The sequence below is a fragment of the Eptesicus fuscus genome, chromosome 13, assembly GCF_027574615.1.
Source record: "Eptesicus fuscus isolate TK198812 chromosome 13, DD_ASM_mEF_20220401, whole genome shotgun sequence".
Classification (NCBI taxonomy): Eukaryota; Metazoa; Chordata; class Mammalia; order Chiroptera; family Vespertilionidae; genus Eptesicus; species Eptesicus fuscus.
The window spans coordinates 49,669,665-49,696,012 of NC_072485.1; the positions used below are offsets into that span (position 1 = coordinate 49,669,665).

At 47.6% G+C, this 26,348-nt stretch overlaps 1 protein-coding gene across 1 annotated transcript in view; it reads left to right on the top strand.

Annotated features, from left to right (window-relative positions):
• Nucleotides 1–1,655: 1,655 nt before the first annotated feature.
• Nucleotides 1,656–26,348, top strand: part of PARVA (parvin alpha) — a 143,701-nt gene continuing 119,008 nt past the window's right edge. The window contains exon 1 of the mRNA XM_008151019.3: nucleotides 1,656–1,877. Coding sequence (XP_008149241.2) covers nucleotides 1,742–1,877 — 136 coding nt within the window. The 5' untranslated portion in view covers nucleotides 1,656–1,741. The remainder of the gene's footprint in view (nucleotides 1,878–26,348) is intronic.

The window sequence follows — 26,348 nt, forward strand, 5'->3', positions numbered from 1 at the left end:
TCTCAACATCTCTTTACAATTTATCAGGGTGTGCGGGGGGAGGGGGCGGGGAGGGACGGCGGGGGGTCGGGCGTAATCTTCTCCTGCTCCTGGGTGAAAGTTCTAGCAGTCTTCGTGACTTATCTGCTTCCTGTTAGGTAAGAGGCACAAGCTAAAGTTATAATTTTCAAAAAAAGTTAAAATTTGGACTTTTCAGCAAAGATAAAATGAACACATATTCTGCTTAATCGATTGACCATCTTGTTAGTTACATTTTTGTTCTCAGAAATTGCTGCTTATTAGTTTTCTCATTAGCTCAGGTTAAAGGCGGGTGAGCTATTAAAAAAGTTTAAGAACATGTCCTCGGGGGGGACACACAGCTGGCCCGCTGAGGGCACGTAGGCACTGGGAAGGAAGGGGCTCAAATTCCAGGCAGCTACGACCCACAGTTTTTCTTTATTCAGACCACTTGGCTTCTTGAGACCACGACTTTGCTCCATTCTTTTGGTTTCTACTCATCAGCATGTGGCTAAAAATGGACACCCAATCTTAAGTCTGCATCACTAACTTCTCAACTTCGGACAAGTCTAAACTAATTCAGATTCTTGATTGAGACCATCTTACTGGCTGCTCTCCAGTCAAGCATTAGCAGCTCTTTGGGTCAGGTCACTCAGCTGTAGCTTGGAGGAAACATAGTTGCCAAGGGGCTGGGTGAGTGTGAGTGTGTGTGTGTGTGTGTGTGTGTGTGTGTGTGTGTGTGTGTGTGTGAAAGAGACAGAAGAGCCCAAGTGAGAACTTAAAGCGGGCAAGCTCAATAAAACGTGCCCTTTAATCATTTCCAGCACGAGTCCTTGGAACATTATGTCAAGGACACCCCTGTTATCCCAAATGAGTGTGGTTGTCCTTCTGTTGATTTTATTTAGGGGGGATAAGTTGGGGTGGAGGGAGTCGTCTTACAGGATGCCATGATTGTACCTTCCCATTCATGTTTACACCAACATTTGGGATCCTCCTTTGCACAAGCCATTGAACTGCTAGAAGCAGGGATATCTCTAAGAATAAGAAGTCTGAGCCCTGTGCTTATGAACTTCAAACCAACCTCTCAGTTTGGGATATGGAGTGAAGAGGAGGTTGGATGTGCCCACTTACGGCACAGCTGTGGCTAAGTGCAGGAACAGTCAGATGTGCCCAGTTGGTGGGGCCTACACACATTTTTGGTTCGCTCTATTTCTTTCCACACTCCCTTTTGGGCACAAGACATAGGCCTATTAACTGCAGAGGTAGAAATGCTGGGGTAAAGCAAGCACCTCACCAAGCAGCTGAGTCAAGACCCTGGGCGACAGAGTAACAGGTGGGTTAAGTTCAGCAATCACTGAACCGTGGTTTGTGCAAGGATCCGTGCTGGGTGCAGAGGAAATGAGGCTTTCAGGCTCCAGCGCTCCCAGGCTGGAGGGTCACTCACACATCCATAGATAAGGCAGCACATCCTCCCAGGAGCAGATGTGGGGCATCCTCCCGGCTTTGGGCAGCCAAAGGGAGCAGAGAGCAGGCCTGCCTGGAGCGAGGGCCCGAGCGCACAGCTCCTCGCAGGGCGGAGGGCGGCGCGAGGGAGGGAGAGAGGGAAGGGAAAGGCGAGCGTGAGCTGCCTTAAATGCTTGGAATAATTCCGCTTCCGTTTGGAAAGCCGCAGCCTCAGTCCCGCCGCGCCCGCCCAGCGCCAGCTCCGCGTCCCGACCGGCCCGCGGCTGTCCGCTCCACCGCCATGGCCTCCTCCCCGCAAAAGTCGCCCTCGGTCCCCAAGTCCCCCACTCCCAAGTCGCCCCCATCCCGGAAGAAAGATGACTCCTTCTTGGGGAAACTCGGAGGGACTCTGGCCCGGAGGAAGAAAGCCAAAGAGGGTGAGTGGGGCCGGGCCGCAGGAGCGGCAGGGGCTGGGGTCCGCGGGGTTGGGGCTCCGGCCTGGCGGGGGCGCGCCGCGGGTGCCCGGCGGAGAGAGGGGCGCGGCGACGCGTGCGCGCGCTTCCCGGGCTCGTCGTGGCGGGCCAGGCGCGCCCCGCGGGGCTGCGCCATCGTGCTGCGGGCGGTCGCACCGGCGCTGCGCTCCAGGCCCCGGAGGCGCCCGGGTGGAGCAGCCGGGGCCTGAGTCCCGGCAACGCCCGCTCTGGGCCAGGGCTGGGGCCGCGTGGCCGGAGGGCCCGGGATGGCCGGCCCGCCAGCCAGGAGGCGGTGTCCGCCTCCACGTAGGCCCCAGGTCCCCGCCCTCTAGGCGCCCGAATGCTGGCATTTCTCAAGTTTCTGCTGAAACTTTTCTGGGCGTCTTCACTCTCACTTTTTACCTTTCGTTGGTCTTTGAAATCAGGTTGTTTGTTGAAGTCCAGATGCAGCGTTGGCCTCTTTGGATCTTGCCCATTTCCAAGGCCCAGTGGGGCTCTCTTAACGAGGAGGTCAAGATCAAATGTTTGTTGAATGAATGAGTGAAACGCTGGCGTTCCAGGCGGTCCCCCCAGGATGAGGCGCGCACACTTAGCATCATGGCCATGACCCTTCTGTGAACTCGGGAGTTGAGAGCTCTCGCAAAAACCATTTCCTTTCCCCACCCGGGTGAACTGAAGCGCTTATTTTTTTTCCAGGACAGTTTGCCTTTGCCTGTAAAATATTTTGTCTCATGGGCAGAACTCGCATCCTGGCTTTTGATTTGAAAAATGACGTGACAGTTCTGAAGAAGCCGGTGATAGATGCGTAGATAGAAGCTGCTTGGTTAATTTTTCTTTTTTCATAGACTGCTCAGTGGTGTGGGAATAACCCCTTTGAAGGCTGTGCTACTGAGATGTAAAGCAAGTGTCATGTTCCTGGGTTACTTTAAAGTGTAAAAAAGAACTTCACTGTTGAGCATTATCCAAGTTGACACAAAGGGCTGGACTCCCATTCTTTATCTTGAAGTGAGAAACTGCGAAACATCCCCCCCAAATGTTTTCCCCTATTTGGTTATTTTGGTAAACCATTGAGTAGTGTGCAGTTGGTAGCAAATCATGAAATCCTGACGTGGAGAGTCCTTTTCTAGACTACCCTTCTTTTTCCTGCAGTATTCCTGATGTGGACTCTCTAGCTTAAGACTGGGCAAGTCGGAATTTCTGGAGCTCATGACCTCCTAGGAGAGCTCGCCCCACCTCTGCCAACCAGCTCTTTAGAAAAGTTTACTTCGAAGTAAAAGTAAAAACGTGGTCTCTGTATTCACGGAGCCAGGAGAATGAGTCTGATGGTGGCCCTTCACCTATATCAGGTGAACTAGCCCAGTGGTCGGCAAACTCATTAGTCAGCAGAGCCAAATATCAACAGTACAACGATTGAAATGTCTTTTGAGAGCCGAAAACCGACTTCTGCGCGTGGGCCACGAAGTTTCCATCGCACTGTACGTGCGCGCCCGCACGTGGTATTTTGTGGAAGAGCCACACTCAAGGGGCCAAAGAGCCGTGGTTTGCCGACCACTGGACTAGCCTATTTCCCCTCACCAGGCCAAACATTTCTGTTCCTATAGGTGGTCCTCAAGATTTTATGGCTTGCTGCCATCCTACCTCTTCTATTTCACTCAGGGTCCCCGCAGGAAACAGAAGGTCAACTTAGTTGGGACTTTGAAAATAATGAAGGGAGGGACTGTTTACAGAGTTGTGGGCAGGGTTAAGGGAACCCAGAGGGGTGATGAGGAATCCAGGGACTAGCAGCCGACGGGGATGGGGGACTGTGACCACCCCTAGATCCGAAGGGATGAGGGGAGCCAACCAGAACCCACTGAGAGCTGGAGCTCTGGAAGGGGGGCTGCCTGACAGGAACTGCAGCTGTCCAGGGACACAGCCACTGTCAGAAACGTGGAGGGGGGTGGAGCAGGGAGATGTGGCACAAGTGAGCTCTGCATGTTCTCTCTCTCTCTCTCCTTGCCCTGAATCTCTCGCTGGTCCTTCGGATTGGCTGGACCCAGTGGGAAGTCACCAGCACAAGGGATTTTGGGTGATGCAGGGGTCAGAGCAGTGTGGAGAACAGATCATAGTGGGGGGCAATGGAGAATAACAGACCCTCTCAAAGTGAGCTGCCCAGAAGTCAACACAGTATAATAAGTAGTAGTCCAGTGCAGCCAGCCGTGGCTGTCACCTCCTTTGTTCTAGCCTGGACATCGTGTTCTGTTAATGCAGCCAAGGCTGCTCTTATTCACGTGGCCACCTTCATCACACTGTTAATCGCTCACGGAGATTATCAGCTGAAAGACATTTTTATGTTTGTTGCTCCTAAATCATTCCCTTCCCCATCTCAGGTTTACTCAGTTGGGTTTTGTTAAACCAAGTGCAAGATCCTTTTAATCCTTGTTATACGTAACTGTTAAGTCCTGATTCTGTCATTCAGTCTGTTAGCTAATCCAGGCGGTGTAAATGGGTACGTTGAAGAAGGCATGCTTTTCCTAAAAGGGCCAGCCCTCACCAGCTCCAGCTGCTTGCTGTTGCATGCCACCACGAGCCCAGCCAAAGAAGGCAATGGGGTGGGTTTGAAATGACCTGCACTTGGTGAGGAAGTGCTGGGTCTTGGTGATCAGTGCTTGACCTTGCCAGGGGCCCACCAGCCATCACTCCAGTAACAGCCAGGTTAGATCTTGCTCTGGAACATGCATAATCTCACAGTTCTGTGCTTTGCAGAAACCGCCTTCTTCCACTTTACCTCTAGTGTTCTAAAACCTCCCTTCCTTCACGAGTCCTCAAGATCATGATGTGGGTCTAGCCACAAATTATTTCAGTGCTTTGGCATAGAATTCTCTGGCCCAAGGACTGTCTTCATTTGATATCTGTTGTGCCCCACTGTAGTACACAAAGACTGGAAGGACATAATACATGTTAGTTAGCAATTAAAGTCAATAGTTTTATATAAAAACTAGTGACCCGGTGCATGGATTCCTGCACATTGAAAGGAAATTAATTAGAAGGTGGCTGGTGGGGCCGGACATGCCCTGGAGCCAACCTCTCCCCCGCCTTCCCCGGTGTCTGTGGAATGAGTGGAGTTCCTCCAGCAGGTGGGATCCCTCGGCCTGGCCTGTGGGGATCGGGCCAAAACCAGCTCTCCGACATCCCCCAAGGGGTCCCAGAGTGTGAGAGGGCACTCTGCAAAGTTGCTATCATACAGGGTGTGGAACACAAACGCAAGTGTGCAGTAAACCAGATTCGGGGCCGATAGTGCCCCAGCAACAACATAACCCACGGCCGAAGGTGGAATCGCATGGCCACACAAGGAATCGGGCTCCCTCCTCTCTGGTTTTGGGGTGCGTCACCAGAGAACCGCTGCTGCCAAGTCACTGCAGCTCGATAGCTCCTGCATTGAGCGTCTGCCCACTGGTGGTCAGTGCACATCATAGCGACTGGTCAGACGGTAGAGGGACACTTAGCATATTAGTCTTTTATATATATAGATGTGCCTTCTTAAGAGTATTTTCTAGCATAATCATAGAATGATTATAAGTCTCATAAGAATACATTGAAACTAGTCATCACTTCAGTGTTTTCATAAGGAAAAAAATAGCATTAGAGAGGCAAGAGATAATAGAAGTTAAAAGTATGGCCTTTAGGATTAGACAATTTTGGGTTTGATGTCTGCTCTTACTCCTTATTTATTGCTATAATTTAGGACAAGTGTCTCAATCCCTCAAAGCCTTTGTTTCTTCATCTATAAAATGAGAATAAAAATTCCTTCCTTACATGGAGGATGTGAGGTTAAATGAGATAAATATGCATAACATGGCACAAATAATAGCTATTAAAATTGACAGCTCAATTTTACAGTCTTTACATGTTGAAATAGTCTTTTCATTGGGGACCGTAGACGATGTCATAGGTTCTGCAAATAGCCTAGTAGCCCATGACTGTGTGAAGCCCGTGGAAGCACTGTTTGGGCTCCTTTGGAAATTAGGGATCTTTTCTTGCAAGTCAGATCCTCCTGTTTCCAAAATGTCACATTTCAGCACTTAAAACACCCGGGCCCCTTCCAGTGAGTTGTAGCTCACTAGAGCAGCGGTCGCCAACCGGTGGTCCGTGGGCCACTGGTGGTCCGTGAGGTCTGAAAGGTTGGCGACCTCTGGTTTAAGGAAACAGAGGCTTTTGGTTTTCTCTGTGGATCTTCTCTTTGGGGTTCCCAGTCCCCACTGATGCCAGACATGCCCTCGTGGGGAGGTTCTTAGACTAGCCTTTCAGAGTCCACTTGCCAAGCGGCTACTTTTCACCTTGCTGCTTCCAGATCTGTCCCCAAGGCTTGCTCTTTCCATGAACACCGTCTTGAATGTATTTGCCAGCTGACGGTGCCCTACATTGGGTCAGCAGTAATGGTTATTCCTATCATTTACCCATTTATTTATTATTTACATTTTGTCTAGAGTCTGGAGTGTTTATAAGGGCTTTAATTTAATAATTTTTCTAACAATTCTAGGACTTACCACTCTGGTTCTTGTTGGCTGTCCAGTAAGACTGGGGATATATCCAAACTCTGCCACAGATTTATGGTTTCTGGAGTGAGCAGGACCCTCGGCATGGCAGAGCCATCCTTCTCTCAGAATCAGCTTGCGTTCTCGTTTTCTGAAGTGCCTCCTCAAACACTCACCATTGCAAGCTCTTCCCCAGACTTTGAGATAGAAAACTGAGTACCAGGTGTGAGCTTATTCAATTTCCCTTCAGCACCCCCACCCCCGCCTGACCCCCTTGTCTGTACCTCTCCTTTCACGCTCCCTTCCTGCCCTATCCCTTCCATGGATGTCCCCTTCCCCTTGCTCAGGGGCCATTCATTTCCCCTTTCCCCCAGACTTGGCATAGCCAGATACCCTTTTCTCATAGCCTCAGTCCTTTTCATGCTGCCCCGATCCCCTAACATCCTGTAAATATGCGTGAGTCTTGCCCATTTGAAGAAAATATCCTGATACCGGTTTCCTCTTAAGCTACTCACCGGAGCTCTTGAAAGCATTGTATGTGCTGGCTTTCTCTTTCTTATTTCCCAGTCACTTCCCAATTCACTATTCCCACTCTTTCAGCCGTTAATTGAGAGACAAGCATGTGCCAGGCACTGTGCTGGGTGCTGGGATATGGCCGGGGGGACGGGGGAGGAGACAGACAAAAACCCCTGCCCTCACGAAGCTTATATTCTAGTAGAGGAGACAGATAATAAAGAGAGAGAGATTCATAAAATATGTGTATTTTGTATGCGTGATGATAAGTGCTATAGAGTGAAATAAGGCAGGAAAAGGTAAAACGGAGTGGTATGGGACGAGGGGGTGGCTGGCAACTTTAAATAGGAGGGCTAGAGAAGGCCTCCTTGAGAAGGGTATATTTGAGTCAAGACCTGAAGGAAGTGATAGGAGAGCCATAGGTGTATCTTGGAGAAGAGCATTGCAGGTGGAGGAGTTGGCAAATTCAAAGGCCCTGGGGCTGGGGTGTACCCGGGGTGTTGAGAGCCAGCAAGGAAGTCACTGTAACCAGAGGAGAAAGTGAACACAACTTTGGAAGTAGGTGTGGTTTCCGGGGTAATTAGTAAGGGTGGAGCAGGTTATGTAGGATCCTGGAGGCCATGGTAAGACAAGGGCCTTTAGTCAGAGTGAGATGGGGAGGTTTGGAAGGTTTTTTTTGCAGGAATGACAGGAGCTCCCTTCTGTTTTAACAGGATCACTCGGGTGCTAAGTGACGGAGGGGGCAGGGGTGGGAGCAGGGAGGTGAGTTAGGAGGCTGCTGAAATGATCCAGTGAGGGACAGTGGTGGCCTAGAGCTAAGTGGTAGCAGTAGACGGGCGAGCATAGTATTCTGGATATAGTTTGAAGACATAGCGGATAGGACTTACTGGAAGATTGGATGGAAGAGGAGAGTAGAATCAAGAGGACTTCAGGGTTTGGGTGTTTTTTTAAAAATACATTTTATTGATTTTTTACAAAGAGAAATGAATAGGGATAGAGAGTTAGAAACACCGATGAGAGAGAAATATTGATCAGCTGCCTCCTGCACACGCCCTACTGGGGATGTGCCAGCAACCAAGGTACATGCCCTTGACGGAAATGGAACCTGGGACCCTTCAGTCCGCAGGCCGACACTCTATCCACTGAACCAAACCAGTTAGGGCTCTAGGGTTTGGGTTTGAACAGCTGGCAAGATGGAACTGACCTTAACTGTGGTGAATTCTGCAGAAGAGCTGGTTTGGGGAGAAAGAGGAGCGGCTCAGTTTGGGCCGCTATTTAGTCAGAGGTGATTCTGCACTTCCCAGTGTTGATGTTGAGTTCACATTTGGTTCTCGGAGTCTAGTTCAGGGGAGAGGTCTGGGCTGGAGACACATCGGGGTGTGGGTCCATTTAAAGCCTGAGACTGAATGGGATCCTCCAGGAGGGGAGCCCAGAGGTCCAAGGACTGAGCCCAACGGTTTTCCAACTTTTAGAAGTTGGGAGATGAGACGGAACCAGCGAGAGAGATTGCAAAGGACTGGCCAGTGTGAGATGAGGAAACAGCGTGCGGGTCCTGGAGGCAGCTGGAGAGCCATTCCGTTCCCACTCTTTACGTGGCACTGGCTGAGGTCTCCAAAGTCAGTCTCTTTTTAACATGATTCCACTTTCGTTCTTGGTGGCATTTGACATTATTCAACTTCGTCTTTTCCTCAGAATGATCTTGTCCCTTGACCTGATGCACCCTGAATCGGCTCCCTGTGTCTCGGGCCTCTTGTTCAGACTTCTCAGGCTTTTCTTCTCTGTTTGCCCCTCAGCAGCACTTCCTGGGGTTCCGACTTCACCCGTTTTGCCCTGTGTCTTTGTCTCCTGTGGATTATCTCATCTACTCTCCTAGCTCCAGGGACCATGTACCCACTGAGGATTCTCAAATCCAGATCTTCACCTGTAGTCCGGATGCATCTTGCCACCGTCTCCTGGATGTGTCAGAGGCTCCTCAAACTCAGCACGCCCTCAGTGGAGTTATTTGCCCCACTTGCCCAAGTCTGCTTCTCTTCCACCACCCCACCAGCCGCCCAAGGTTGCAATGTTGTGGGCATCCTCTGTTTCAGAGCTCAGCAACTTTTTCTTAAAGGGCAGATAAGAAGTAGGTATTTAAGACCTTGCTGGCCCTCTGGCCTCTACTCAGCTCTGCCCTCGTTGCCATGGCCGATAGCGTGGTTGCATTCCAACAAAACTTTACTTACGGACCCTGACATTCGAACGTCAGATAATTTCCATGTGTCACAAAATATTCTTGTTCTTTTTCAGCCATTTAAAAATACGAAACCAAACCCATTCTTCTCCCTTGGCTAAACAAAAGTAGAGGGCAGGCTGGCGATGGTCTATAGGCAGTAGTTTGCCTACCCTGCTTCCTTTCACCCCCACATCCGATTATTTCTCATTAAGCCCTGCTCATCCTACCTTCTAAGGATCACTGCCTTAATTAAGGCCCAAGAAGTGCTCTTTGTCTTTGAGGTTGTTTATTTTTTTTTTAATTTACTGTCTTTATTTTCTACCTGACTTATTGCAGTATCCACTCCGCTAGTCTCCCTATCCCTGGCCCTTTTTTGTTCAGTCCGTCTTTTATTCTTTTGCCAATGTGTTGTGTGTGTTTTTTTAAAACACAACGATAATATCTCCCCAGGACAGGCTTCTTAGGAAGGCCTTCAAGACTGTCAAAATTGCTGGTTAGTCTAGTCTCTTTTATCTTCCTTTTAAGAAACCTCCGTTTTAACCACATCAAGCCGCTTTTTTAAAAAAAGATTTTTTTACTGATTTTTAGAGAGAGGAGGAGGAGAGGGGGAGAGAGAGAGAAACATTGATGTGAGAGCAACATTGATCAGCTGCCTCTAGCACACCCCCTCCTGAGGTTCGAGCCTGTCACAACCCTGGCATGTGCCCTGACTGGGAATAGAACCGGCAACCTCTCAGTGCACCGGACGATGCCCAAACACCGGAGCCACACTGGCCAGGGCACCAAACCACTTGTTATTCCCCAAACACATCATGTTCTTCCAATGTGTCTCAGAGATTACACATGCTGTTCTATATTCTGGACTGACCGCCTTCCCTTCTCTATACAACAAACTCCTATTCAGCCATTAAGACCCAACTTAGATATCCCCTTCCGTTTGATATTTGATCCCATCTATAGCTCCCCCAGGAAGAGTGAGACACTTTCTTCTCTGTGGCCCCACACCGCCTTGTCTGTACCTCTGTGGCAGCACTGGACACCTTGCCTTGCAGCCGTGTGTGTGTGTGTGTGTGTGTGTGTGTGTGTGTGTGTGACGCATTATGGTGAAATCCCTCCTCCTGTAGCCCCCCACCTCCTGTAATATTGAACACATAACGACACTGGAATTTCTATGGAATGAGTTTCCCCATAGTTCCCTTGGTGAATATAGCCCACCACTAACTGGTTGTGTAATCTTAGCCAAGTCCCTTCCCTCGTCCATTTCTAACACCAGGGATTAGGCTAAAGAACCTCGTAGGGCCCTTCCCCCTGGTATTCTGTGATTTCTGCACTCTCATTTCGCCAGGCTTCTCTCAGATGCAGTTTTATTGTCTGTGTAGGGTGGTCTGGAATGACATCATCACAAAGACCTCTTTCTTCCCTCCACTAATGAAGGCACCTCTGTGTCGGAGGAGGAGATGGAAACCAGGATAAGTGGGCCCGGGCCCAAGGACACCTCCATATTAGGAATCGGTCTCCTTGCCTCATGGAATATCTCTATTTGGTTAACAAGTGCAGTTCATAATTATGTTTTAGCCATTAGGACAGGAGGAGGGTTGGGATCCTCATGTAAACGTTTGTAAGCATCAAAACTCTCCACTCACTATCAGGGAATAAAAGAACACATTTGGGGAAAACTCTACAACAATTTCAAAACCAGAAGACCTTTAAAAATGAAATTAAAATAAAATACTTAAAAAAAAAGTGTTGTAAACCACCCGTTAAGTTTTCAGTTTGTTCTGTGGCCTGAAGTCGGTAAGAAATCCAAGTGATTTCTTTGCCTGAGGCCCGGGCCCCGGGACAGGGAGGCTTCCTCGGCCTCGTCCCTGGTCCTCATCCTCCCCTTCACTTCCCTGTAGGCTCCAGGAGGACAGGCAGGTGTGCTGCTCACATGGGGACCCCGAGTGCCTAGCACAGCACCCGGTGCCCTCAAAATGCTTCTTTTTTAAAAATATGTTTCTTTATTGATTTCAGAAAGGAAGGGAGAGGGTGAGAGAGATAGAAACATCAATGATGAGAGAGAATCATTGATCAGCTGCCTCCTGCACGTCCCCCACTGGGGATTGAGCCCGCAACCCAGGCATGTGCCCTTGGCTGGAATCGAACCTGGGACCCTTCAGTCCACAGGCTGACGCTCTATCCACTGAGCCAAGCCGGCCAGGGCTCAAAATGCTTCTTAACTCATCAATGGCCGTTTTCTTCCCACCGGGCGAGTTCCCAGGTTACTCCAAATTGTGTGTTCTAACCTCAGATGATGTTTCTAGTCCCCTGATTCCATCAGGGCTCAACTGCTGGGAGGGTGTGGGGGAGTGTCTTTGATAAAACTGCCTCCTCCCTAGCCCTGGAATCACTTTATTCTTTGTGAAAAGACAGTATCAATTAGCCCGGTTGTTTGACAAACACACATAGGCCCCCGAGACCAGAGGTTCGGGTCCTAGAATCTGATGGTGCAGGGGCAGCCCTGAGCCGGCAGGAGGCCCACTGGTCCAGGGTGGTGAGGAGCCGGAGAGGAGGAGCGTTGAGGCTGGTGTTCTTTGTTTCCATCCAGAAAAGCTTGCTTTGCAGAAATGGTGTTGCACGTATTCATGTTCCGCCGCTTAAATGAAGGGGCCGAGGTGGAATCGCCTCTTTGTAAGGTTTGGCGGAGTGGCGGAGACGAGAGAAAGGTGCAGACTGAAGCTCGCTCAGCTTCATTTACTCCCTACCTGCGAAGTTAAGGAAATCTGAAAGTCAGAGCCAGGCCTCTGTCATTGCTCCTCAGCAGGAGAGCTCCGCCTCCGAGCTCTCCCCACTTGGCAAAAAAGAACCCAGGGGAAGGAAAGGACAGAACAGAATGGCCGGCTGCCGCGCCTTCGCTGAGCTTTGCCTTCGCTGAGCTTTGCCTCGCTCTGTTCGTTGCGGCTGCTTCCGTTTTATTCAGGCCTGGGTCAGATGTTTGCATGGCGGGTGTGGGTCACTACAGGACATCTACAATCCGCTTCTACTGGCGTCAACGAAGTGAAAGTTCTATTTGCTTGCAACGCACCAGCTGCCAAAGCCTTAGAAAAGCCAAACTTTGTGACTAGGTCATTGTCTTCCCTTCGAACCAGCGTTAGGGGAAGGTTAGGCCGTGAGTGGAAGAAGCAGTGAACTTAGAAGAATTCCAAACGACGGCACACTCCCCTGGGGAGAGAAGAATGAACCAAGTCACTTAGCATCTCTTTTATTTTTAATGAAAATATTTTTTTCTTCCCCATTATAAAATTAGCCTATGCTTATGGGACTTATGGGAAAATTGAAAGAGAAAACAATCTTGCAAAGTACCAACTCCCAAAGGCAATCACTACTAGAATTTATATTTCTTCCTGTTCTTTGTCTTCATTATAGCTTTTTGCTTTTTTTGTAATTGTGAGTATGCCACGTGTATTAGATAAGTATTCTGCATCACTTTTCATTTATTATTATAAGGTATGTAACTATTTTTCATGTGAATGTAAATCTTATCAAATATACTTTTAATTGGTGCATAATATTCCATTGAGTGAATGCCCTAATACCATTTCTTTTGGTCCATTTTTTTTCTTAGATATAATGCTGCCTAAAGTGTGTTTTTTTTTTAAAAATTCAGAATAATTTCCTTTCATGGAGCCCCAGAAGTGCAATTACAGGGTCAAAGGCTGACAGCTGGCTTGCTTACTGTCAATAGTTTGTAATTGATAATTAGGGGAAAATGACTGCTTTGGGTCTGGGTGGTCTTCCTGGTAGGTTGTTTGAAAGTAAGTCCAACATTGTTAGGCTCAAAGTTTCTGTTTGCTCCTGGCTGGCAGGACCAAGTCACACAAGGGGTGGGGTCGGGTGGGGTGGAGTGGGGTGGGGTGGGAGGCGAGGCCTCAAGGCGGTGCAGGTTTCCACTCTGGCCAGTAACATGTTTAAAGTCAGCTCTAGTACAGGCAGGTCTTTATTCAGAACACTATCTTATGGCCATCCTTCCATCTACATAAGGCTCCATGTCTCACACCCAGTGCCTGCTCTTCCTTATCACAGGGCCCAAGGTGTGGCTGCCGTGGAAGTCGTCATCCTTGGAGCTCCCCTGGGAATCACAGCCACCACCACCTGTCCCGCTGGAGTGGGACCCAGGGGAGGTTTGCTCAGGAAGTCCCTCCTTCCTTTGATCACTTTCTCCCACCTCCCAATGTCTCAGTTCTTGGACTTGCCCCACAGCTTGGTAACCACAGACAAATGGGAGGGAATCACCAGACAGTGGGCTAAGTGCTACATCGGACAGATTTAGGTTCAGAGGGTTGGAGGGACCCCTAGGAGATGGACAATGTTCTTGGAGCCAAAGGAAGAAACTCCCTCCCCTCCCCCCGCCCCCAATCCAGGCTGACAGGAGAAAGGACAGGATTAGGGAGCCTTCTGGGTTTCAGCTGGATTTTAACCGAGTGGGCTGGGCTGATGCCTCAGGGCTCAGTCTCCTCTCCCTGCATTCCGAGTGAATAGGCAGGTGTCTTATTTCATCTCCTAAGCCTGGATCTGAGCCAGTTGGAGCTTGTAATCATCACCCAGGCCCCCAGGGATTATTTCTGGGGAGTCACCCATGCAGGCAGACTCCCTCCCCGGGAGTGATGTGTCCAGGGCATTTATTTCATCGTTGAATCATACACATTCCCTTCACCCACTCCCTTATCTCTTGTCACATCTAGAGGCACGGCCCTTGGTTCCGCTGTGAGAAGCACAGCCTGACACTGAGGAGCCAAGCAGAGTGCTCTTCATGGGAACGCGGCAGGTCTCCCGGGTGAGGACGGTGCTGGGCCGCAGAGGGGCGAGGGTACCGGCCTGTTCTGCTCCCTCGGTGACATAAACCCAGGCGGCAGGACTCCCAGGGACGCCGAGGGGCAGGCTGTGCACGTGTTCCTTTCCCAGGTGCGGCCATCGGTTGAATAATTAATCTGCCATTTGCAGTGTGACACGGACTTCTCAATTCAAAAACAATGGTTCCTAAAGCAGTTTTTGTCTTGGCCAACGTGGCTTTGGCTGTGGGACGGGCTGGGAACCCCTGGGGCGGGCGGTTTGCAAAATGAGTCTGGAAGAGGGTCTGCCACCCCATTCCCCAGCTTAGGGGCAGGGCACCCCAGGTCAGTCAAGGTGGGCACTGAGGTGGCAGGGTGCAGGGACTCTTGGCATCTGCTGGGTGCCTGAGTCCTGGATCAGGGAGGCTCCTCCGCGTCCAGGGTGGGGTCTCAGATTCAGAACCCTGGGGACAAAAGCTGGCAGCGCTTAGCAGGCATGCCAGGATCCTAGCTGAGCAGGCGAGGGGCAGGGGCAGGCCACAGTATTGGGGTGGAATCAGGATTCACCGACTACACAGAATGGACGCCAACGCTCACATGGGAGCCTAGGTCTTGCCTCCCTCACCTCCTCCCCCTACACTCCAGGCTAGGAAATAAACTTTCCTCTCAGCGGGGAGGGGTTTTCCTGCCTTGCTCCCAGCCTGCTGCGGCAGACCTGCAGGGGACAGGTAGTCAGTCATGGCAGCTGGGAGAGGCAAGGGCAGCAGGAACCAGCCGTTTTGATGCTTTTGGCGGAACAGGGAAGGAGGGTAACACAATTCCACTGAAAGCAACTCAGGATACAGGCCCCTTGCAAGGAGTAGCAACTGTCTCTTGGCTGCGGGTTGCAAGGACTCTCTTGGGGGGCTCAGTTGCTCCTCCAGCACCTCACGGGCCTGGAGAACAGATGATCCCTTTCCCTGCTTTTCCTCCATGCCTGTCGTTATGGTGAATTACAAGGCTGCCCTGATGACTATGGAGAGGCAGATTGATTTGTTCCTTCTGATTGTCGCTGTGCTGAACTTGGCCCGGGTGATGGGCGCCCAGATTTCACACCTTATAATGGCTCTGCCAGGGGTGGATGTTAGCACAATTGGGACTTGACACTTCAATAAATCAGAGACATCCTGCCGTGGAGATCAAAGTTCAGAATTGCTTGAATTGATGTTAGAGCAGGTGGGAAACCAGAGTCCAGGGCCATGAATCGGATGGATAGTAATTGCCGTTCAGTTTGTAGGGCCTGAAATGCCAGCTTTTCAAATGATATGACATCAATTTAAGTAATTTGGACTCCCAGTTACCTAGCTCTTTCAGTATCACTGATTCTGGGAAGTGTGATTCATGGTCTAGCTTATGCTCCTTGTGGGGAAAAAAAAAAGCACACCAACACAACCTTCCTTGTATCTCTGGTGTCAGACGGTTGTGTTTGCACAGGATTGGCATCGATGGGTGGTCGGCTTTCATGGGAGTGTGGATGACGATTTCCGATCCTACCTGGATGTGCTGGGGAGTCCCCAGCCACACTTCCAGTCAGGACCTCTCTCCTGAGCTTCAGACTCATGAGCACGTGTGTCCTGGCGCTGTCCCTCACCCACAGAGCCGAACCTGGGTTTTCACACGGTGCACTAGGCTTCTGACAGGTGGGAGCGTGCTCTGCTTTCTCATGGCTGTTCACGTTCAAAGGAAAGATCTGATCCACATGGAGGAGTGTACACTTTTCAAACATATATTGTAACTTCACTGAGATACATTTCACTCACTTAAACAGGATCATTCAATAATTTCTTTTTAGTATATTCCCAGTCATGCAACCATTAGCCAATTTTAGAACATTTTTATCACCCTAAAAAGAAACCCTGTACCCATGAGCAGTCATTCCACCTTCTGTCCCCATTCCCTGACCCTCAAGTAACCACTAATCTATATTCTATTTCTTTTTTTAAAAAAAACATTTTTTTTTTATTGATTTTAGAGAGGAAGGGAGAGGGAAAGAGAGATAGAAACATACATGACGAGAGAGAATCATTGATCGGCTGCCTCCTGCACACCCCCTACTGGGGAGCGAGCCCACAACCCCAGGCATGTGCCCTTGGCCAGCATCGAACCTGGGACCTTCAGTCCTCAGACCGACACTCTATCCACTGAGCCAAACCAGCCAGGGTTATATTCTCTTTCTATAGATTTGCCTATTCTGGACATTGCATATAAATGGAATCTTATGTAAAGGGCTTCTTTCACTTAGCAGAGTATTTTTTAAGTTTCATCCATGCTGTAGCATGCATAGTACTTCATTCCTTTTTATGATGGAAAAATATTCCATTCTATGAGCATACCACATCTGGGTTATCCATTCATCAGTTGATGGACATTTGGATTGTCTGTACTTTTTGGCTATTAAGAATAAAATTGTGGCTATTAAGAATTTTCATGTACAGTTTTTGTGTGAGCATATGTTTCCATTTCTCTTGGGTGGATACCTCGGGGTGGCATTGCCGAGTCACATGGTAGCTCCAGGTCTGACGTTTGGAAGAGCTGCCAGGCTGTTTTCCACAGTGGCCGCCCATCTCGCATTCCCACCAGCCGTGTCCGAGGGCTCCATGGTCTCCACGTCCTCAGCGGCACTTGCTGTTCTCTTTTTGATTAAAACCGTCCCAGTGGGTGTGAAGTGTGGTTCTCATTTGCGATTCCCTGATGGCTAATGATATTGAGCATTTCTTTGCGTGCTTTTTGGCCATTTGTAGGTCTTCTTGGCATCGGTTTTTCAAACCCATAGAGTTCAGGGCCCATCTCCTCAGTTCTGAGCGTGGATGGAACGCTGGCTGCTAATCCAGAGAGGTGTGCGCTGAGGAAGTCTCATCCTCCCATCTTTTTAATGTTGGCGGGGAGCGCCGGAGACATGCTGCATCTTGTATTAGATGCATTTTGTTCTGAGGAATGACTGTGTTCCTGAAATATTTCCTGTTAAGCAAATCGTCATAATCTTATGTGATGGGCTTTCATTATTAAATTGGAAATTGTTTGGCTGGAATACAATTTTAGCCCCAAATTGTTAAAAAAAAAAAAATCACACCAGGAAAATAGTAATAATTTAAAACTTGTACGTTTAAGTGAAATGTGGAAATTCTTAATGATATGATATGACTTCAGATAATAATAGTAACACAAATGATGGTAATGACATCAGAGATGAGCACTTGGGCTGTGCTGTTATGGGCCAGGCAATGTATAGCTTTATATGTGTTAACCCATTTAATCTTCCTAACTACCCCATGAAATAGATATTATTAGCATCTTTGCCCCTTTCCAGGTGAGGAAAGTAGAGGCCAGCGAGGCCAGGTGACGTGCCCAAGGCCAAGGATAATGTAACACTAGCTGCTATAACAGATCAGCCCCCAATTCTCAGATGCTTAATACAATAAAAAGTTTATTTCTCGCTTATAGCAGGACCCAGTGGCATCTCTTGGTTGGCTTGCCTTCCACCTGGTCACTCAGGGATTTAGGCCCCTTTCATCTTATGGCTCTGCCTTCCTCTAGGTCAGTGATGGCGAACCTATGACACGCGTGTCAGCACTGACACGCGTAGCCATTTCTGATGACACGCGGCCGCATGCCGAGGATGAAACATTTGCGAAATAATGTTTTTTCCTCAAAGTGACACACTACCCGAGTTATGCTCAGTTTTTTGGCGAAGTTTGACACACCAAGCTCAAAAGGTTGCCCATCACTGGTCTATGTTCTCTGAGTCCTCGCCAATCAGCCAGTGGGTGACAAAGAGAACAAAACTGCAGTGGGAGGTTTTTATGGGCCAGGCGTAGACATGATGGGTATCACTTCTGCCCACTCACCACTGGCCAGAACTCAGTTATGTGGCCACACCTACGTGCGAGAGAGGCCAAGAAACATCGTTCAGTTGTCTGCCCAGAGGGAAAGGAATGAGATTTTGCAAATACATCCATCGTTCTGCCATTACTAGCAAGTGGAAGACCTGGGATTTGAACCTAGGCAGTTTGGCTCCAGAGATTTGCTCTTAACTCACACATTCTACCGCCTCACTGTGAACAGTGACTCAAAGTCTGAGAAGAATGTGGAGAGTTGCACAGGTTTTTACTCGGTTTTCTTCCCACATGTAACTGTGTCTGGTGGCCTTTGTGCTGTGCCTGGGAATTTTGTCGAAGTCACCGATTTCAGAAAAGAATAGCCATGAGAACTAATATTGACTGACTGTTCACTGTGAGCCCGACACTGTTCTAAGCTCTTTTACATGTTCTGTTTCACTTGATTTTCACAATAAACCCACGAGAGAGGGAATTTTTATTATTCCCGTTTTCCAGGTGAGGAAGCTGAGGCAGAGAGCTTGGTTATGTGTCCCTGGGCCTGGAGCACCTCATGTGAAGCCAGTGTGCTGGGTGGGGACGGAAGGAAAGAGGAGGTAAGAAAGCCACCCAACATACAATTCACAGCTGAGCCAGAAACTTCATTTGGAGTCAAACAAATCGATTCCGGAAGTCATTTATGAGACAATCGGGAAAATGTAAACACTCGCCGGAGATTTCGATGACGTCCGGGAGTCACTGTTAACTTGTAGGCTGCGAGAACGGCAGTGTGGTTACATGAAAAAGGAAGAAACCCTGATCTGTTCTAAATACACACTGCAGTGTTTATGGATGACATGATACAATGTCTAGGGCTGGCTTCCCGTGTCGCAGTGTAGAGGGTGAGGTGTTGATGGACGCACGTGGCCACGGGTTGCTTTTTGCTGCAGAAGGATGGTGGGTACCTGGAGGATTGTTGTGGTACTAGCCTCTCTACTTTGGGGCATATTTGAAACTTTCCGTAATTATAATAAAAGAGAAGACTTGAATGATCTAGACCAGTGGTCGGCAAACTCTTTAGTCAACAGAGCCAAATATCAACAGTACAACGATTGAAATTCCTTTTGAGAGCCAAATTTTTTGAACTTAAACTTCTTCTAACGCCACTTCTTCAAAATAGACTCGCCCAGGCCGTGGTATTTTGTAGAAGAGCCACACTCCAGGGGCCAAAGAGCCGCCTGTGGCTCGCGAGCCGCCGTTTGCCAACCACGGATCTAGACTTTAACGAATAGTCTGTCTGTAGCTGCCCAGATAGTACAGGAAGTGGTGTGGGTGGGCTCCGAGCACAGACGCGTTTGCTAAGAACAGCGGAGCAGCCCGGGATCAGGTTTAGTGAAGCAGGCCTTCGGGGACTCTGTTTGGAGCCATGGGCCAGTTTTTGAATTCTGATTCTGCACTGTCCCCGAAGGCAGCATTGAGAAGAATTGAGCTCCTGAAGATGAGCCTGGGGCCTCCAAAAGGCAGCAGCACAGGCCTCCTGAGGGAGAGAGAGACCAGGCCAAAGTCTGGGCTCTGCCCCGGCCAAATGGCCTCAGCACAGGCTTGTTGTGCAACCCGTGATGAATATCTTGCTGAAAGGTACAGCTCGGCCCCAGGCCCCAGCTGCACTTTAATTAAACAGTGAAAATCCATCAAAGACTTGGCCTCCTCAGCGGGCCAGTTCTCCTGAGTCCCAGGTGAAGCCGGCTCTGGGCTGGCCACGGGCCAGCGGGAAGGTGGGCTGCAGGCCCTCCCGAGTCCCGGCCTAAAATCAACAGCCAGCGCTCGGCAGCCCAGCTTCCGACCCGATGCAAATTAAGCGTGGCATTTGGAGATGGTATTAAACGTCCTAAATCAATATTCTAGAGACAGGACCAGAACAATTAAAAACCCTGGTTTCCTCCCCAGATTATTGGAGTATATATGAGCATAAGTTTTTAAATTTACTTTTCAAACTCAGCAGATTGAGAAAGATGGGGTCTGCTTGGGGATGCTCTAAGCACAGTTTATTCCATCAGCATCTTTTCCCATTTTTACACGTATCCAACATCTGTCAAGCACCGAGGGCTTTCATATATGATGTCACATTTAATCCCTACAAGTAACCCTAGGAGGTCATCATCCCCATTTTACAGATGAGGAAACTGAGGCTCAGAGAGGTGAAGTGACTTGCCCAAGGTCTCTCAGCTACTAAGTGGCACAGGGATTTGAATCAGTTTCTGCTGTAACTCAGCTGACTTTTCTGAATAGTGTTTTTTTTTCATTCATCAGTAATAATTAACAATGATGAATAAACAGAACAATAGTAACTGTTTAATAATTTACCTTTTCCCTAGTCTTAAAGGTATTGGCAGTTTTTCTAATCTGTCTCTTTGTTCAATAAACATTTATTTAGAGGAAGCCTGGTGGAGGGCGGTTTCTGGGTTCTGGAGCCCACCAGACCACCTGGTCCCACGACACACTGGCTATGTGGCCTAGGACAAGTTCTTCAGTCTCTCTGAGCCCCTGTTTCCTTATATGCAAAATGGGATGCTACTAAGACCCGCTCAGAGGGTTGTCATGGAGATGAAAGGAATTCATCCTTGCAAAGTGCTTAAAGGAGGACCTGGTCCTCAGTGGGCATTCCATAAATAGGACTTTAGTATTTAGAAACTGATTCAAATCCCTGTGCTACTTAGTAGCTGAGAGACCTTGGGCAAGTCACTTCACCTCTCTGAGCCTCAGTTCCCTCATCTGTAAAATGGGAATGACGACCTCCTGGAGTTACTTGTAGGGATTAAATGTGACACTGCCGAGGTCCTGGAGGAAGAGCTGTGTCTTGCTGTCCGGGAACCTACCTCTTATGTTTAGCCAGCTGATAGCATCACTTCTATTTTAGTTAAACTAGCTAAAGATGTTTATGTTTATGTAAAAATTTTAAAGAGGACAGAAATATAAACTGAAAAGTAAGAGCCCATTTCTACTTTCGTATTCTCCATCTGCAGAGATAATAGTGTAGTCTATTATAATAGCAATGATAACAGTAATAATAGAATGCATAATAATATAATAATAGCGTAGTATCACAAATGTTCTATTTTACAAGTATATGTACTTGTTTTGTTTTTGTACAACTGGAGTACCATTGTCAAAAGTGTTCAGCAGTTTATATTTTTTTTCACATACCTATTCATCTTGAGTATCTTTCACATATGGATTTATCTCATTTTTTAAACAACTTTATGCCCTGCCTGTATGTGCCATAGTAGAATTAACCAGTTCCCTATCAATGAACATTTCAGTGTTTGGTACCGTTTTGCTATTCAAAACAATACTGCACTAAGCATGCTTGCAAACAAATAAAACATTTCTATACCTGTTTATCTGTACAACAAATTCTTAGAGGTGGGATTTCTGAGTCAAAAGTTAGGTTTGAATTTTGTTGGATATCACCAAATTGCTCTCCAAAAAGGAAATGCGAGGGAAGAAAACCGCCTACCCACACTTTAAAACTCGCATTTCTTGCTAAGAGTTCAGTCTTGAAAAGAGGGTGGAAACTAAAAGTTGCCATGATCTCTCATTCTATTGGAAATGCTTTTCCTTAGCCACAAATTTTTAGGCATCGAATTCTCAGGCTTCTGGTACAGACAGAATGTTCTGGATGTCAAGGCAAAAACCCTGTGTATTCTTAACTGTCTGCCCACTCCCAGGCCCCCTGTTCTTTGAAGGAAGCTGTCTTGTTTTCTCCCTTCAACTTTCCGGATAAATATTTATAGAGACCCCACACTTTTCTGGAATGGACGCTCTTTGCTGCAGAGGCCTGATTTCTCACTGGTGGAGAAGGTCATAGGAGAGGATCCTCAAGCAGATGTCTGAGGCAGCCTCGCTAAGTGATCCACCAGCCCAGCCCAGCCCTCTCCCCCTCCCTGAATTCCTCCAGGCCCGGAAACAGCTGGGTCCCGGCAGTGTCTGTCCTTCTGCCTCCAGTCCCTTTGACAGGGAGAGATGGGACTTGGTAACAGACTGACTTCCTTTTAGGGATGACTGCTCCACCAATCCCCAGCCAACCAGGAGCAGAAAACCCAGTGACAAAGATGATAAATTGTGTCCAGGGGAAGGAGCGAGGAGCGGCGGGGGGGGGGGGGGGGGGGGGGGGGGTTGGAATGACTCATGAACCCCTATATCCTCTGGTTACATTCCGAGAGCTGCCTTCCTTAGGGCTTAAGTCATCTCTAAGAGCAATACCCGGCCAGGCTGCGCTGCGGAGGAAGGCCAGCTGATGGTTGCTGGCCTGGGTGAGGGGGACCCAGTGAGGAAACGATCCTGGAATTTTCTTTTGGCCAAATCTTTTGAAGAGGCTGGTGACCCTGGCTGCCCCTGGGAACAAGACAGTACATTTCTGCTCTCAGGAGGCATGAGGTCTGGTCTTGGGACCCCTGTGCTCCTCCTATGCCTAGCCCATGCCCTAGAAACATAGCCTGGTGACCCTGGGCAAGTCACATCATTTTTCTATACCTCAGTTTTCCCCTCTGCAAAATGGGAATGAAGAAAACTTACCTTCATTAACAATCTCTGGGATTGTTAATAATTAGAGCTAATTCACGTCGAATGCTTAGCATGGAACCTGGCACACAGAAAGCACTTCATATTACTTGCTAGTGTAACTCTTTTTTCTACCATGCCTCTCAATCCATTTTGCAAATGAAAAATTGGGAAGTGTCTGGCTGTGGCTCTCACCCTTGCCTGGCTGTGACTCTCACCCATGCCCAAGATTTGTAATGATGCTAGTGAACATTTCTATACAGTTTACTGTGTTCCAGGGTTTTATGTATGTTAACTCATATAATCCTGCCAAACCCTTTCAGCAGCTATGTGATAAGGTCTATGGTTACCCCCATGTTATGCATGAATAAACTGAGGCACAGAGAGGTTGCACAACTAGCCCACAGTTAGTGAGTAAATGGTAGAACCAGGATTCAAACCCAGATTCTCAGCTCTAGAATCTATTTCCCTAACCACTATGTCATCCTACCTCTCAGTATATGCTTCTATATTTCCACAGGAAGGTTTTCCAAAGAGTTTTCTTCTTTTTGCTTGAGTCAAAATAAATAAAAGATGTTGGCTTTTCTTATTATAGCAAAATAGGATTATTAAAAAAATTGGAAAATAAAGCAGAAGAGAAAAGTTTTTGTCTACAATGTTACCACCTACATCAGTGGTCTAGATGAAGGGCCAGTTCTTTTTTTATTTCTAATCCTTTGTGGACTGTGATGTCCTACTGTGTGTGACTACCACACAGCTCGTGTAACCTGTACCTCTCCACTCAAATTTACTACACTCAAGCTGGACTATGCCCTGTTCAACTACACAATTCCATGGACATGTACATGGATGTCACAGCAATATCAAATTGCTAAAAGTTTCTAAATGCATACTCTACAATTATTTTGATAGAGAGGTAACACAGTTCACAGATGGGGGAAGGCTGTGAATCATACTGAGTAGCACTGGCCTAGACAAACACTGTTTATATTTTAACATATTTATTTCCAGTATTTTCCTGTTTTTGTTTATTTTTAGTCTGTATACACATTCCTTTTTTCTCTCACTACATTTTCCATTACAATGTTACTATAAACAATTCTTGAGTATAATCTTTAATGATTATAATATAATAATAATATTCCATCTGGAAGCTGTACCATAGATTACCAACCTATTCCCTCCATCATGGAGTTGGGTATGTTTCCAGTTCTTTGCCCTGATAAAAATACTATGGTAAACAGTTTTAGTGTAATTAGTTTTCCGTATTTAATATTATTTCCACAGGGTAGATTGCCTAGAATGAAATTACGGGGTTAAACAATATGAAGCCTTTTAAGTTTCTTGATAGATATTACCAAATTTCTAAAAGGGATGGACCAATATATGCTCCCAGCAGTCGTTTGAGAGTTCCTGTTTAACTACATCCTCGTCTACATTCGTTATTATAATTTAATTAATGGAAACAGCCTTAATTGTTTTTTATTTATTTGATTACGGTGAGGTTGAACATTTTCCATGCATGTAGCCACATGTATGTTTCCTCTTTTGCTTTATACTCAGTTGGACACTAGAATAAAATTATCTTAACTTTGAACAGATTTCCAACTACTTTAGATTGAAAGCCAAGTAAATCCATACATGCAGTCTGCATATTGACGTGGGGTATCTCCACTGTCTAGGTCCCTCCCCTTTTCTCTGCTGCCGCACTAGGGAATGCTTTCATGTGACCTTGATGGCCCTCTGCTTTAGAAATGCCCATCTAAATGTGTACCAAGTACTGTGCAGCAATAATGTATGTAGCAAGTGTATGGGACTGTTATGGTTCAAATGTTTGTGTCCCCTCAAAATTCATATGTTGAAATCTTGCCCCCCACCTCCACCCCCTGCCCAAGTGATGGTATTAGGAGCCAGGACCTTCGGGAGGTGATTTGGGGAAGATTAGTGAGTGCCCTTATGACACAGGCTTCAGAGAGAGAGCCCTTGCCCCCTTCCGCCATGTGAGGACATAGCAACAGGGTGCTAGCTAGGGACCAGGAAGAGGGTTATCACCAGACATATAGGTGGGTGCCTTGAGCGTCTAGCCTTGGAGCTGTGGGAAATACATTTGTGTTCTTTATAAGCCACCATGGTATTTTGTTATGTATTTTGTTATAGCAGTCCAAACGTTTTAAGACAGCAATGTTTCTCGAGTATTTTCAATTATTTCTCTCTTTTTTTTACCCCCCGTTCTCATTGTGTGTGTGTGTGTGTGTGTGTACAATTTGAGCCTATTATGTAAGTGTTAGAGTGTTATATGCCAGCTTGGATCAATCAATTCTGGAAACTACAGATCCATTGGAATTTCTGACGTGTTTTGTTAATTATGGGGAAAGTAGGAAGCATTTCGAAATCTGGATGATCGTAGGAAATTCTAGATGCCTGAACACAAATATTTACCGTATTCCTGTGTGCTGTATGCTACTCTAGCAGCATGGGCAAAGTGAGGGCTATGGAGTGACGAGGGAAGTTTGGGCTGAAGTCTGGCACCAAATGTTGACCTATATTTCTCTTAAAGGGGTTTCTTGAGGACTTGTTTGCTCTTTAATAACATTAGGAGATATTTATTAATAAGACAATGACTTCTCAGTAAGCCCCAAAGTGTGCCCTTTCAAAATATAGTATATGCCAGTGGTGGGGTGTAGTGGTGGGGTGTAGTGGTGGGGGTGTAGTGGTGGGGATGGGACAGTGACTCCCACCTTGACAAGCCTCGGGTCCCCTCCCTGCATAGGTAGTTTTAAGCAATGCAGAAGACCATAATTGGAACATAATAGTGACTTTATAGGCTCATAATTATAACTAGCTAAAATATGTGGGCACTAAGGGAATTTAGAATTAAAGTCTAATTTTATATTTAGGAAAGCTATTAATAAGTGTCCACAAAAAAAGCACACTATGTTCAAATTAGTTTGGACGAAGCTGGGTTAAAGGAGCGTCTCTTCCTGATTTTAAAGCTTACTACGTGCTCTGAATTTCCAAAGCAGCAGCAAAGTGAGATAGTGTACACTTTTCCTAACTTCTTTGCCTGTGGGATCTTACTCTTTAAGAAGTTTCTACTAGCCTCTTGCAAATAGTGTTCTGCAGCACACACTTGACTAGACCATGGGGAATGCTGGAGCCAGCCCAGCTTCTGTGGCGTTGATGTTCACGTGGGGCATGAGTCTTCAGAAGCTGGAGGCCATCGTGCTGAGGTATGGACCCGTTGGAGAAATGGGAATAATGGCCCCTAGTTTATACGGGTTGGTTTTTGAAATGCAATAATTTACCACCAGCTCTCCTTTCTGCCAGTGGTAGACCAGTAACCTTGGGGAGCAATGCGACTGGGAAACCATGACCACAAGTCAATCTTAAATGGCACTACAAGTGTTTCTCCCTCTTACTGAAGTGGGAGGCAGCCCAGTAAGGGAAGACATTTTCCACAGCTGAGGTTAGGGGGGCAGTAGTGCACAGGAGTGAAGTAGAGTGTAGACACGGGAGTACACCTGCCCCCGTCAAATCCAGGCACTGCCATTTAATTAGCTGTGTGGCTTTGGGCAGTTAGTCAACCCATCATAATTCTCAAGTTCCCCAACTACAGAAGAAGGACCATAATGTCACCCATAGGGTTGACGTAGGGGTTAAAATAGACGTGAAGTGCTCACAGTTTCCTATATTCGTTGAGGTCCTGGCAGGAACAGCTGGCACACTCCATGGAGCAATTGAAGAGAGTAATGAAGGGGCCTTGGCAATAGTGTGGGAGGGGTTGAAGGAAACCAAGGATGGTGAGGCACCCCAGGGCTGACAATAGCAGGGAACAGTTACCACCCTTGGGCCTTCAGGGGCTAGGGGAAGGGGTACCAACCAGCAGCTGGGGAGAAAGCTGTCAGTGAAGACCCATTGCTAGCTCATGGCCCAGCAGGGAGGGAGTCAGGAACTAAGCACCCTGACCTCATCCATCG